We start from the raw sequence: 13,010 nt of genomic DNA, 5'->3' as shown, positions 1-13,010 counted from the left end.
TATATATATCATAATTTGCCTTTAATAAGTAGCTTAATACGTCAAACGATAAACATTTATAGATTTGATAAGAACTTAAATAAAATGACGTACATTGATAAATTTAGACAAAACGGTCTTATCACACCTAAAGAACACAATTTTAATTTATGAGAGATTCAATTCCATCAAAAAGACTCGAACGGAAGAGAGAGATCGACAGAGAGAGAGAGTTGTGCATGTGGAATCCCATGAAGAACAAAAAGCAAAGAAGTCATAACTATGAAAACTCAAATAAAATTGATCTCAAATAAGAGATCTGACCACACGTTGTATAGTCATAACCATGAGAAGGGAATGAAAATGGTATAGATGATGGGAACAATTAGGGATGTGAAATTGACTCGAATATCGTAAATTGCTCAAAAATCAAATCGAAATTTAGCTCAGATTGAAATCGGCTCAAAATATTTGAGCCGAGCTACGAGCCAAATAAAAAGATTGAATTTATTTTGATCCATCCTCAGATCAGATTGGGATCGGATCGAAGTTGAAAATGAATCAGCGATAAAATGGACGAACGGTGGATCGCATTTCGTGAGGATCACAACCAACTATATATAATAATTCTATTTATTGTTTCGCTTCCCCAACGCAACCCAAACCCCTAACTTTCTCCCATTCCCTCTCTTCGCCACTTCCCCTAATCTCCTAATACAGTAACTTTGGCGATATCTTCCTCTCAGCCCTCTCTCGCGTTTTGCGACTCCGTCGACTGTCTCTTCCCTCTAGCATAGTCACATCTCGCTCTCTAGCTCTCCGATGGGCTATGGGGTTTTGAGCATTTGACGCATCAACGGTGGTATCGTGCAATTTTTTCTGTGCGTTGGGCAATTTCTGGCTTGGTAACCCTATCTCATCATATTCTTCTATCTTTCCTCACAACGATTCGTAGAATCACAGTGATCAAAAATTTTTTTGTTTGAAAAGAAATTTAGAGGTTCTATTTTCAGTGCAGTTTTTCTGTGAGAATGTGATCAACTTTTGTTGTGACAAAGTGATCAATAGTTTGGAAGCAACGCTGTGGTTTTATCAACATTATGTAGTTCTTAGCCACTATGATTTTTTCTGTGAGTGATCAATTTTTTTTCATTTATATTCAATTTTTTTCATTTATATTCACAAATTCACAGTGCGATTTTTTCTATCTGCTGACGTGTAGTTCTTGCCCAAGTATTAGACATCTTGGACTAGAGGTTGTTTCACAGTTTAGTAGCTAGTTTTAAGAAGGGTTTATAGAGAATTTATGTTAAATCCTACCTAACGACTAAAGAGGCATCCGTCAATCCTAGAGATTCTTAAATCCAGTTTACCAACTAAATAAATATATTTCATGCATAGGTAAGTTGGCACACTGCATATAAAAATTAATGTTTAGGTGTTATATGTGTAATTAATTGCATAAAAATTGTGTGGTATATATGTAAACATTTCTTTATATATTTAACAAGTAAATATTGTTGTTTACGTCTTTTAGTTTAGTAATCTGCTCAAAGATAGAGGCTAGCTAGGCTTGTCGGCTACATGAGACCATGTGGAATCAACAATATCAAGGCATTTACAAACATTTCACACAACCATTATGTATTTACATATTTAACAGCTAAACTCTTTTTTACATACATAACACTTAAATTTTCATGCATAACACATAAATTTATTACAATATGCATATGCTATGTGCATGGTTCTAATGATTACAGCACGAATGATGATTTTCAGTGTTACAATGTTCTATGGTTCTTGGATATATTGAACTTTATTTATGATATATTTGTTGGCAGTTTGCATAGGTAAGTTGGTATATATGCATATAAAATTAAAGTTTGGGTTAGATATGTAAATAATTACATAGGAATTGTGTGTTATCTATGTAAACATTTCTTTATATATTTAATGCGTAAATTCTGTTATTTATGTCTTTTAGTTTAGTAATCAGCTCAAAGAAAGAAATTAGCTAGGCTTGTTGAGTACATGGACCATGTGGGATCAAAAATATTAAGGGGTGTTTACATGCATTCCGCATAATTTTTACGTACTTACATATTTGACATCTAAACTTTTTTTTTACAAGCATAACACTTAAATTTTCATGCATAATACTCAAGTCTATTACAACATGACTATGTTATGTGCATTGTTATAATGATTACACCACGCATTCAATGTTACAATGTTTTATGGTTCTTGGATAGATTGAGTTTTATTTATGATATATTTGTTCGATATTTATTAGCTTAAGTTTGTAATTTTTTGTAGAAACAAGGACTAGTGAATCTCAAAGTAAATCCAATAGTTCTATAAGTGAGCCTCATATTGATGTAGCACCAACTCCTACTAAGGGTGTGGGTGAAATTGCTACAAATGAGGATAAGAAAAGTAAAAGATAAAGATCAAAGGTATGGAACCACTTCACTGAAATATCAGTGATAAAAAGGGGAAGATTATACACAAGTGAAAATGCAATTATTGTATGAAAGCTTATGTAAAACAAAAGAGTGGCACCACATCTTGAATGAGTAGACATTTTAGGGCAAATTACTAAAGTAAAGCTGAATGCACGGATAAAAAACAAAAACTCTTTGACCCAATAGACGAGATATTGATGAAACTGACTTTATTTCTACTTTATGTGTTTCATCTTCATATGACCATAGTAGAATAAAAAATATTGTGGTTAAGAAGATCATTGTGCATGAGTATATCGAATTGCATATGTGCATTAATTCTGACATTCATGTTTCAGAAGGAATGTTGTTGTTTACATCATGTGTTAGTATTTCTGCCTTGTGAATTTTAGTACTGATCCGTATATGTACTTTTGTTCCTTTGACACTTACTTCTTCTATTTTAGCATTAACAACTATATTGTTCAGATAGTGATATTGAGTATTAAGATGATTTTTTTTTTGCTCTCATTCATATTTTTTTATTGTTGATAATGAATAGGAGCTACACTTGTTTCTTATTTGGTGATATGGATAAATATTTTGTTCATTCAATCGTATTTTTGATGGAGCAATGATGTAAGGCCAGTCGCATAGACTGATTATCTGTAACGTTGGATTATTTTATGTTTTTCAGTTTGTTGGTTGTGGTGTTAATCATCATTAAGACAATAATACAAGGTTAAATTCATATTTTTCAAATCAGACCAACTTACTGGATAACTTTGAACGGTGTTAGCTGCATTAGCCTAGAAATGTTTTTAAGCTCAGATGTGAATCTTATACTTCAAGTTTTCTCGAATACATTAGCCTTGGAAAATTTTGTTTTTCTTTTCACTAATTTTCTTCTTTAGATTAGTCAGAAGTGTTTATGAAGGTTCAAAGACCTTTTAGTTAGTCTTTTAAGTATTGGATTAATGGGTATATGAATATATGCAGATACAAAAGTTTGAGTGCTATTAATGCATTTTTCTGCAGGGTGGAACTGTTTGCACAATGACAGGTTTATGCTTAACAGATATTTGATTAAGTGATTTGAATTTTATTTAAGGCATAGTTGTTTCCACTTTCCATATGTTTCATTAAGGCACAGTTGTTGCAGTTGCTTTGCAATTTTTTATTATTGTTTTGCATAATTTTACAGTTGCAGTTACTTTGAAATTTTCTATTATTGCTTGCCAATTTAGCATAAAAATGCTTAATGGGAATGGAAGTTTTACTTCTTAAAGTTCGATGTGTTGTTGTGCCTTTACATATATACCACTCAATTCCTATTTATTCACATAATTTTAATTGAAATGCCTAACAGGAAGATATTATGCATTTATTTGGCAAAATAAAAATTTATTCATCTATTAATTTGGTAATCTCTGGAGTTTGCATCACTGTGAAGGCTAGAATCCATAAGAGCAATGGTATGTGATTTTTTTATCCTCTCAAGCTCATTTATAATCTGACTCATGTGATTAAATAATTGGAGCAATGGTTGCATACATGAATTCTTGCTTTCACAGTAAATCAATCATAATTTGAAGCTCATAAATCTAAAAAATATTTGGTTTTGGTTAGTAAATGATTTGTATCAATGCCAATATTTAGCACAATAATAATGATATGCCATACATTCATTCACTATAAATAAGCTTTAGAATTTTGCTGAAATCATTTGTAACTCAGGGAATTTCTAATCTAAATTGAATATCACAGCTTTGGGCATAAAACGGTTCCAAGAGAAGGTGGATACAGAGATCAATTTATTTGGGTATGAAATCCATGAAATCATATCTATGTTGGATTTTCCTTAACTTGCCAAGTTACCTTTCTCTCAAATTACATTATCTTCCATATTCAAATCACTGAAATTTATTTATGTGATATCGGATATTACTATTCTTTACTTCTATGATAAGTTCAGATACTACAAGTTATTTTGCATCATGTTTTGGGATAGCTAAGTTGAATTTTTTTGCTCCTTGGCTCAACCGTTTTCTAGTCTCTGGTTTATGGTTGGCTGCTTGCTTTGGGTTTCTTTCCCTGACTTTCTCTCTTTTGATGAGATCTTATCATTTGATGTGGGTTGCCTATCTAAAGTTTCATTGCTTTACTATCTTGATTATATTAACAAATATCTTTAGAAGAATTTAGTATAAACAAATTTGGAGATGTGATTCCCTCAAAGCTGGATTTAGTTTTGTGGCTTCATAGACTTGAGACCAGTTTTCTTGATGGAGCTTTATAGAAGAAATTTTTTTCAATGCTAGAATTGGGTTTCAACAGCATATGGATTGAATTTGAAGTTTTTCACTATTCATTTAAAGCTCGGCCTTCTTTTTTCAGATTTTTTTTTTTTAAGAGCTTTTCTTTTGCGCTATTATTTGTTGGTTTTTTCTCCAAATTTTTGAAATGCAGGAATTAGTTAATCGTATGAAAACTAAATATAAAAAGCAAAGGAATGTATATGCCCCAAACCCCAGTCCTGATTTAATAATTTTAAATATAACTTTATTACTATCAAGTTATATTTTTTTTGCAGCCTTGAAGGTGCAAGTCATCAAGATTCAAGAATCATTTTATTTTTACTTTTACATGTCATTTTTATATTATATTTATAATTGTCAATTGTAATTTGTAAATTTGTAATTTCAGTTATGATTATAATGGTACAAATAATATCTATTTCGCCTTATTGTAATTTGTAAATGTGTATTTTGAAGATTCATTCAATAAAAAAAAATATATTATATTTTTCTTTTTGTATATTTACTTTTTTCGTTTTTCATATTAATAAATAATTTTTATTCAAATGAAATGCTCATTATATTTTTCGAGTTGGCTCAAACAGTGTTTCAAGCTATCTCGAGCAATATTTCGAGCCAGATTGAATAATATTTCGAGCCAGACATTTCGAGCCGGATTGATTCAGCTCATAAGCCAAAAATTACATTCGAGTAAAATGATTCAGTTTCAATGTAGATCGGATTAAAAACTAGAATCAATCCACGAGCTGATTTCGATCCAAATCAAAAAATTTTGATCTGATTTCGAGCCGGCTCTGAATCGGCTCGAAATCGGAACGTTCACAGCCCTAGGAACAAAACATCAAAATTGGAGAGATAGATGAGGTGACAGTTATCGAAGAAAAAGGAGAATATGAGGCGAAGGGATAAAAGCTATGACATAGGATTAATCTAGTAGAGGAGGTATGAAAGAGCACAGACAACATATTTCAATAAGAAAATAATTTTTGGTGTGTTGCATTTAGTCTATGGTCAAAAAATCATTTAATTTCTCTCCATCACCTTGGAAGGAAAACATAATAGTGGAACTTTAGTTAGAAGTGCAGGAAGTTATCAATCTATTTTTAAATGGCAAGGGGGTTACTGCTCGAAAAGCCTTTGGCATAAAGTACAAGTACCTCTAAATTTAAATTCATACAATTAACTATACAACATAAATATCCTCACATAGTATCTTGGAATAAAAATTTCCATTTTATAAGTTGACTTTAAACAAACTATTCAGCAATTATATAGTTTTTTTAATGGATTCTAAGATTATGATGTAGCATAAACAAAGCAGCAATTAAAGAAGAGAGAGGAGTGAAGGTCAGGGGTGTTCAAAAATGTCATGCATGTTTTAAAAATTTATTTGATTTTAAAAAATGGATACAAATTTACCAAAAGTTAGCTATGAAACTTGCTCCAATAATTCTCCAATATAAATTGCATAATTAAGTGAAAAAAAAAATTTCAAGTATCATATTAGATTGCTTTGATGATTCAGTATAAAAGCAAAGAATTTAACAGGGCTAGCACAATATGATGGAAATCACAAGAGAAAGCATATTAAAGTTTATACTTTTGAATGGAATACACATTATTTGAAATATATCTTCAAGGATTCATGTCATAGTAAACAACTTCATATTGTGCTGCTAAGATTAACCAATTATCCCTGGGCTGAACCTGGATTGAACAATGCAGAAACAGAAAACCATATGCTATAGACAATTTCTCGATCACAAACTCACTAGCAGCAAGTATGAATTGAAAATAGAAAATTAACCAATGTTACCAGCTGAGTCAACAAAGCATCTAGGACAAACATCAATCAAATTCTTGCAATAAAACAATTCATTGTTCATAATTCATATTCAACCAACGAGTCCAATAAAAAAAAAATCAACATGTACTAGCAACATGCATGTAAAATATGATTTTTCATTTATATTAATGCAAACATAAATTCAACCACTCAAAAAAACCATATATCAAAATATTGTTGCCTAACTAAATTTTAAATAAAAAATGTTCTTTTTTTTCAAATGTCTTGGCCTAGATCTCAATATTTTGAAGAATAGGGGATGCAACTGTCTACATGAAATAAAGCGATATATAGTTCAATTAGAACAGATTCTAACAGCTTAACCAAGGATTCAGGTACCAAAGATGGTGCGCATGTTTCGATAACTGGCTTGAGGGCAGAAATTAACTGGAATATTGTGAGAGCGCCTGAATAAGGAGCAAAGAGTAATCTTTACAGTTTAAAAAATGCAAATTGAAATCGGGTAAGAGAAATAGTGCAAGTAGACATTTGCTTTCCACTGTTCAATTGGTCTTCCTACCACAAATAGTCAAGCATAAATCAAAGATACAAAAGAATGATATAAAACAGTACTCTTTCTAAACAATTAAGCAGAAAAATCGTCCTATCAGGCATACCAGTAAGGGAAAACCAATGATAAGAGCACCAGCTCCACTAACAAAAACAGCCAAAGCTGTGAAAGCTGCAGAACTAAAAGCATCATCAACCATGCCTATAGCATAAGAGCCCACGGCCGAGGCCCCTCCAAGCATAGTCACCGTGACCAGGAGGTAGTTTAGAGGAGGCGGAGCATGCACATATCTTGAAAAGGAATGGAACACAACCCTGACTTCAAGGCAGATCACAACAAACACCATTGCCACTGCTCCATTCACCACCCGGATCTTCCGAATCTCAATCTCATTCTTAGTGATCCACCAGAGAGCTCCTTTTGTGGAAGCATAAAGCTGGAATAAAAAAGGTATGAAGAAGAGTAGCAGTAGATCACAAATGGAGGAAAAGGAAGAGAAGACAGTCGAGTGATGAGAGGCGAAATGAAAAAGGAGAGGGGCGAAGATGAGGTAGAGGGTATGAATGCAACACTCCAAGGGGCCGAGTATTTGGGAGTCCGTGGAGGACTCGTGCTTGGACCGGAAGGACGAAGAGCGGGGAAGAGAGTAGAGCCAATAAGACATGCAGGCAAAGGCCAACAAATAGTAGGCAGCATTATCCATGCCAAGGGCGGAGATGACCGCCCAAGTGAAGATAGCAGGGGTGGCAACTGGAATGCATGCGAAGAGGAGGCGCTCAAGGGAGGCCACAATTGAGGGGTTCTCAATCTGGATCCAGCGGAACTGCAGGGAGGCCCATAAACCGATGAGAAAATTAGTCTCCGCACAGAGAAGGAGTGCCAGTCCAGTTAACGGGAGCGAGGAGATGGAGGACGAAGCGGCCAGGGAAGAGGAGGCAGAGGCAAAGAAAGCAAGCTGAGCGGCGACGAGGGAGAACCAGACCGCAAAAAAGGCGGCAGATTTGTGGCGGAGGGAGTCAAGGATATACGCGACCATCAGGCCAATGGTGAGAACAACGGCGACGGGAGCGCCGCCAAGGTCCAGGAGGAAGGCGGTAGCCGGTGCGAGGGCGACGGCGATTCGGCCGTTGTAGGCGAACGAGGGTGTGGTGTGAAGGCGTGATGCGGACGAAGAAGATGTGGACGAAGTAGGAGAGGGGCGGAGGGGGCTTGATGTTTCGCCTCCGGTGCTGCCGGAGAAGGTCGGCAATGAGGGGACGCTCGTGGTCGGGGAGATGTAAGCACGATGATGGGGGTGGCGGGAGAGGGAGGACTCGTCGAACAACATATTGACGGAGTGTCTTTGGTCTGCAATCGGAAGGTCTTTAGAGAATCCTGTAGCGATTGTTGCTAGGGTTTGGGAGAGGATGAGAGAAGAATGAAGCCGCCAAAGGAGACGTGCATCGTCGCCCTTGGAAGTGGGAAGCTAGATTTGGGTTGATGCTTCTTGGACAGATCAAGTGAGCGAGCTCCAGCTTATCTATCAATGGAGAGTTGCCGTCGATACTGTAGCGTTTACTTCAGGACCGCGCGAGGACGCAGTGCCGGGCGGCAGCGTTACTGGATGCAGCGATAAAGCTGGGTGAGCTGTACAGCTAAATTAATTATTTTTAAATTGTTTGATAGCATGTTATTGACAGGATTTAATCAAAAATTTAATTTAAATTCAACTAAATTCTTAAAAAATAAACATAAAATCCAACATCTATTATATTGAATTTTTTAACATTTTGTCTTCTTCCTCCCCGATTCGTTTTTTTATGACGTAAATTTGAAAAAAAACGATGCTGATTATTTCATCATTGTTAACTAGATATGATAAATATAAATTTATGAATTTAGTAAATTTGATAAATTTTATTTAATGTAAATTTGGGTTAGAGAAAAACATTGTCTTAGGCTCTGTTTGGGGCCGCAGTTTTTGCGCGGCGCGCCCAAAACCGCGGAGAGCAATTTTGAAAGTCCGTTTGTTTCGTAACTTCGCGGGGGCGGTGATCCGAAGCTTTCGGGAAGCCGACAACAAGATAATGCCCGCGGCTCCGCTTTGCCCCTAAAATTTTTACTCTCACGACACTTTTGCCCTAGCGTCCTCCTCCGCGTCTTCCCCCTCATGCGAAAAAAGAGAAGCTCGTTTTCTGCTCTTCTCCATTCCTCTGCTCCTCTGCTCCTCCCTTTCCTCTTCTCCCATACGAATCAAGGTATATGGATCTCGAAAACTTTCTCTCCCAAGTCTCCCTTGCGTCTCTACTCCTCCCTTTCCTCTTCTCCCATCGCCAGCTTTGTATATCGTTTGGATCTTTAATATGTGGTTGCATGAAGGGGTTACGAAGCATTAGAAATCGATTTAAACGAAGGATTTGTTTTCTTGCTCATAGTTGCTCTACATATGATGGAATTTTTTTTTGTTCAATGAAGTATAGCAATACGATAATGGTTTTGGAAAATGTAGTAATTACTTTGCATTTCTTAGCAATACTATGTTGTATGAAACCTAAACTGGAGAACTGCATTTCTCTGTTGGATACATTGGGATATTTTTCAGGTGTTATGGAGTCATTTCGTGATATGGCTGAAAAGCAAATAGGTATGAAAATGCTACGGGTAATGTTTTGAAATCTATATATATATCAGTGGTCCTCATTCCCATTTCATTCCTCCCCAAAATCAAATTATGATCTATTCCAACTTCTTCTCTACAATAATCTTCTTGCTCTCGGATTTGGCAATGGTTTTTTTTAATAAAAAAGGTTATGTGATGCTTTCTTGAAAGGTTTTTTTATGTTTATTAATGAAAAATGTTATTTGTTGCTCTTGGGCTATTTTTAATTCTCAGAGTATGCTATCAAAATGTGAAGAAGTGTATTTCTATAAAGTTTATCTATTGTTTAGCTATCTTGAAATGTTTATTTATGATGCTTCTTTAAAGTTTATATATTGTTGCATTTGGTATTTTCTCTGTCACAGCTATACAGTCATTGTTTTGCCTTGCAATAAACTCGAATATACGTAAAGTTTAGTATACATTACTTTGTCTTTGAGTACATCATGTTAGTAGGATAGCTGAGAACCCTTTGCATGGATGTGCTTTGCTTCAATTCACAAATCAGTATATTTGCAATGAAGAGTAGTTAAATTTCATGGTGTTCATGGTAGACATATATGAACTGCATTACTTATTAGATTCTCTTTTGGTTAAGTACCAAACTGAAAATGTATACTTTATATCATACCCTCGCCTCTTCCTAAATCGTGTCAATGTTATTTCTCATGCCTTCACTTTATCGTAATAATATAATGGCTACTAATTCTAAAGAGCTCAAAACACCGGCACTTGGGAGAAAGAAAAAAATTTAATATTTTGTGATCTATGCTTGAAGGAAACTGAACTTGGCAATAGATCTACCACGTATTTTAATAAGAAATGGTGGCAAAATATTATTAAGAATTTCAAGGAAAGAACTGGCAGGGAATATGACAAACTTCAAAAGAAAAACAAATGGGATCAGCTCAAGAAGGACTAGAAATTTTGGAAGGAACTAAAAAAAGGATCAACTGATTTGAGTTGGGACCCGATATAAAAAACAATTGATGCCTCAGAAGACTGTTGGAAAAAAAACTTGCGGTAAGGAAACATTAAACTATTCTAATTTGCACCTTATCATTTTCTTTTTTACCAAATAATCGAAAGGTTGAATGTTTTGTTTTTCAGGTGGTGCCTGCAGCCGAGTTTGAGGAGAAGTTAGACCATATGTTCGGGGGGGTCGTTGCTACAGGGAAATATGATTGTGCTCCAAGTGAGATAGGTTTTGGTGTTACCCATGACAATGCAGCAGTTAGCCTGTCAGCTGATTCACCCCCATTTCACACCCAGGACCTCCCTGAAATCCTGTCAACGAATTGGTCTAAGAGAAAGAGAAAGAGTGGAGGTCCCTCTATCAGAAAGCAGATAACATACCTGATAGATTCTTCGAACGATGACCCCATAAAGTCCAGAGAGCCTCAATTAACGAGGTGGTGGAAATTTTGGAAGAGAACCCGGAGACTGATGATGATTTTGATCTGTACTTTTTTGTTGTGGAGCTCCTACAAGATTCTGTCCGCAGAGATTTTTTCAAGGCAGTGGCGAAAGACAGACAGGTTGCTTATCTACATCATTTTTATGCCCGTAGGGAAAATCGAGGCATCACCGATTTATTTTATAATTTTTGAGAGACATTCTATTACTGTAGTCATTCGTTGGAACATTGAACAACATTATTTTACTTTAGCATTCCATGCTTTCTTTCTATTAACGTCCCTTACTATTATCTTTTTTATTCTAGTTGCAATGTTATGTTATTTGGATTCAATAATTCATGATTCAATTATGTTATGTTATTTTTTACAAACTAGTTACCAGCATGGACTGGGAACGACAACGACAAAGGAGGAGAAATGTTGCAATCCAATTGATCGTTTATTACTACAATAATTACATTGACTGCTCACCTTATTACACATCAAAATATGTCAGAGATAGATGTGTAGGAGAATTGCTTACTGGCCATCTGACTAGTTTAGGAGCATGCTTCGAATGACACATGAGGTTTTCACCGACCTACTTGCTGAACTTAGTACATCTCATGGTCTACATTGTTCATATAGGACAACTGAACGGGAGGTGTTAGCGATGATTTTGTTTATATTGTCACAAAATGAGTTAGTTCGTGGTGTAATGGGATGGTTCCAACACTCTTCCCAGACAATAAGCAGATATTTCACCGTAGGTTTGAATGCTCTTATGAAACTAGCCACACAGGTCATAAAACCATCGGATCCAACATTTGCACAAACTCCATCAGATATTGAACGCGACACACGTTACATGTCATTCTTTAAGGTTGTGATCACGAAATGTATTGTTCACATTTTGAGTTAGTTAATTCGGTAAACATGACTACAGGGGTCTTTTTAGGACTGCATCGGTGCAATAGATGGAGCACACGTTAATACACGAATACCAAATGATGATAAAGCTACATTTATTGGCTACGCAAAATGTTATGGTGGTTTACGATTTCAACATGTGTTTTACATTTGTCATGCCCGATTGGGAGGGTAGTGTGCACGACAGTATAATTTTCAAGAGTGCAATGTGGAATACACATTACAACTTTTTGCACCCTACGCACGGTATGTTGCATAATGAGTTAATAAGTTCTCCATTTGTACATGTTGAAGTTAAATTGAAGAATAATTCCAGGAAAATATTATTTGGCCGATGTCGAGTATTGATACGCTTAAAAAATATAGTGTTTTTAGACACATTTTTATACCTATTTTTGAGATATTGAGCTTTAATAGAAGGTATTTTGAGATATTGAGGACACATTTTTATACCTATTTTTGAGATATTGAGCTTTAATAGAAGGTATTTTTTGTGTTTTTCTTTCAGGTACAGGTAAAATGGTGAAAAATGTTTAAATGAGTGAAAAATGATCAAATTTGGAGCAATAGGTGAAAAATGTGCAAAAGTGTTTTGGCGCCTAAGCGCCAAATCCGGCGCTTAAGCGTCAGTTAAATAGAGAAGGTCACACCTAAGCACCAGAGACCTCGCGCTTAAGCGTCAGTGGCAGTTATTGGATGAGTAAATTTGGTTTTTGCGAATTTTGAAGAGGTTTTTGAGGCACCTATTGGCTTAATAGGTGGTTACAACCACCATGGATGAAAATTATTGTGAAAGGAAGCATCTCTTGAGGAAATACATCGAATCAAGATACATTTTGAAGAGATGACAATGTATCTTTTTGGAGAATTATAAAAGAAGGAAGATTGAGACTTTTAAAGGGGTTTGAAAGTACTGGGAAAGTTTTGAAAGTTCTAAAATTGAG

The 13,010-nt window shown here is 35.3% G+C and overlaps 1 protein-coding gene across 1 annotated transcript in view; it reads right to left on the bottom strand.

Annotated features, from left to right (window-relative positions):
- Positions 1–8,722, bottom strand: part of LOC110028904 — a 45,670-nt gene extending 36,948 nt beyond the window's left edge. Inside the window, 1 exon segment of the mRNA XM_020730951.1 lies at positions 7,208–8,722. Within this exon segment, the coding sequence (XP_020586610.1) occupies positions 7,208–8,428 (1,221 nt within the window). The 5' untranslated portion in view covers positions 8,429–8,722.
- Positions 8,723–13,010: the final 4,288 nt, after the last annotated feature.

This window comes from Phalaenopsis equestris, unplaced genomic scaffold (genome assembly GCF_001263595.1).
Source record: "Phalaenopsis equestris unplaced genomic scaffold, ASM126359v1 Scaffold000539, whole genome shotgun sequence".
Classification (NCBI taxonomy): Eukaryota; Viridiplantae; Streptophyta; class Magnoliopsida; order Asparagales; family Orchidaceae; genus Phalaenopsis; species Phalaenopsis equestris.
This window is presented reverse-complemented; position numbering and strand designations above follow the sequence as displayed.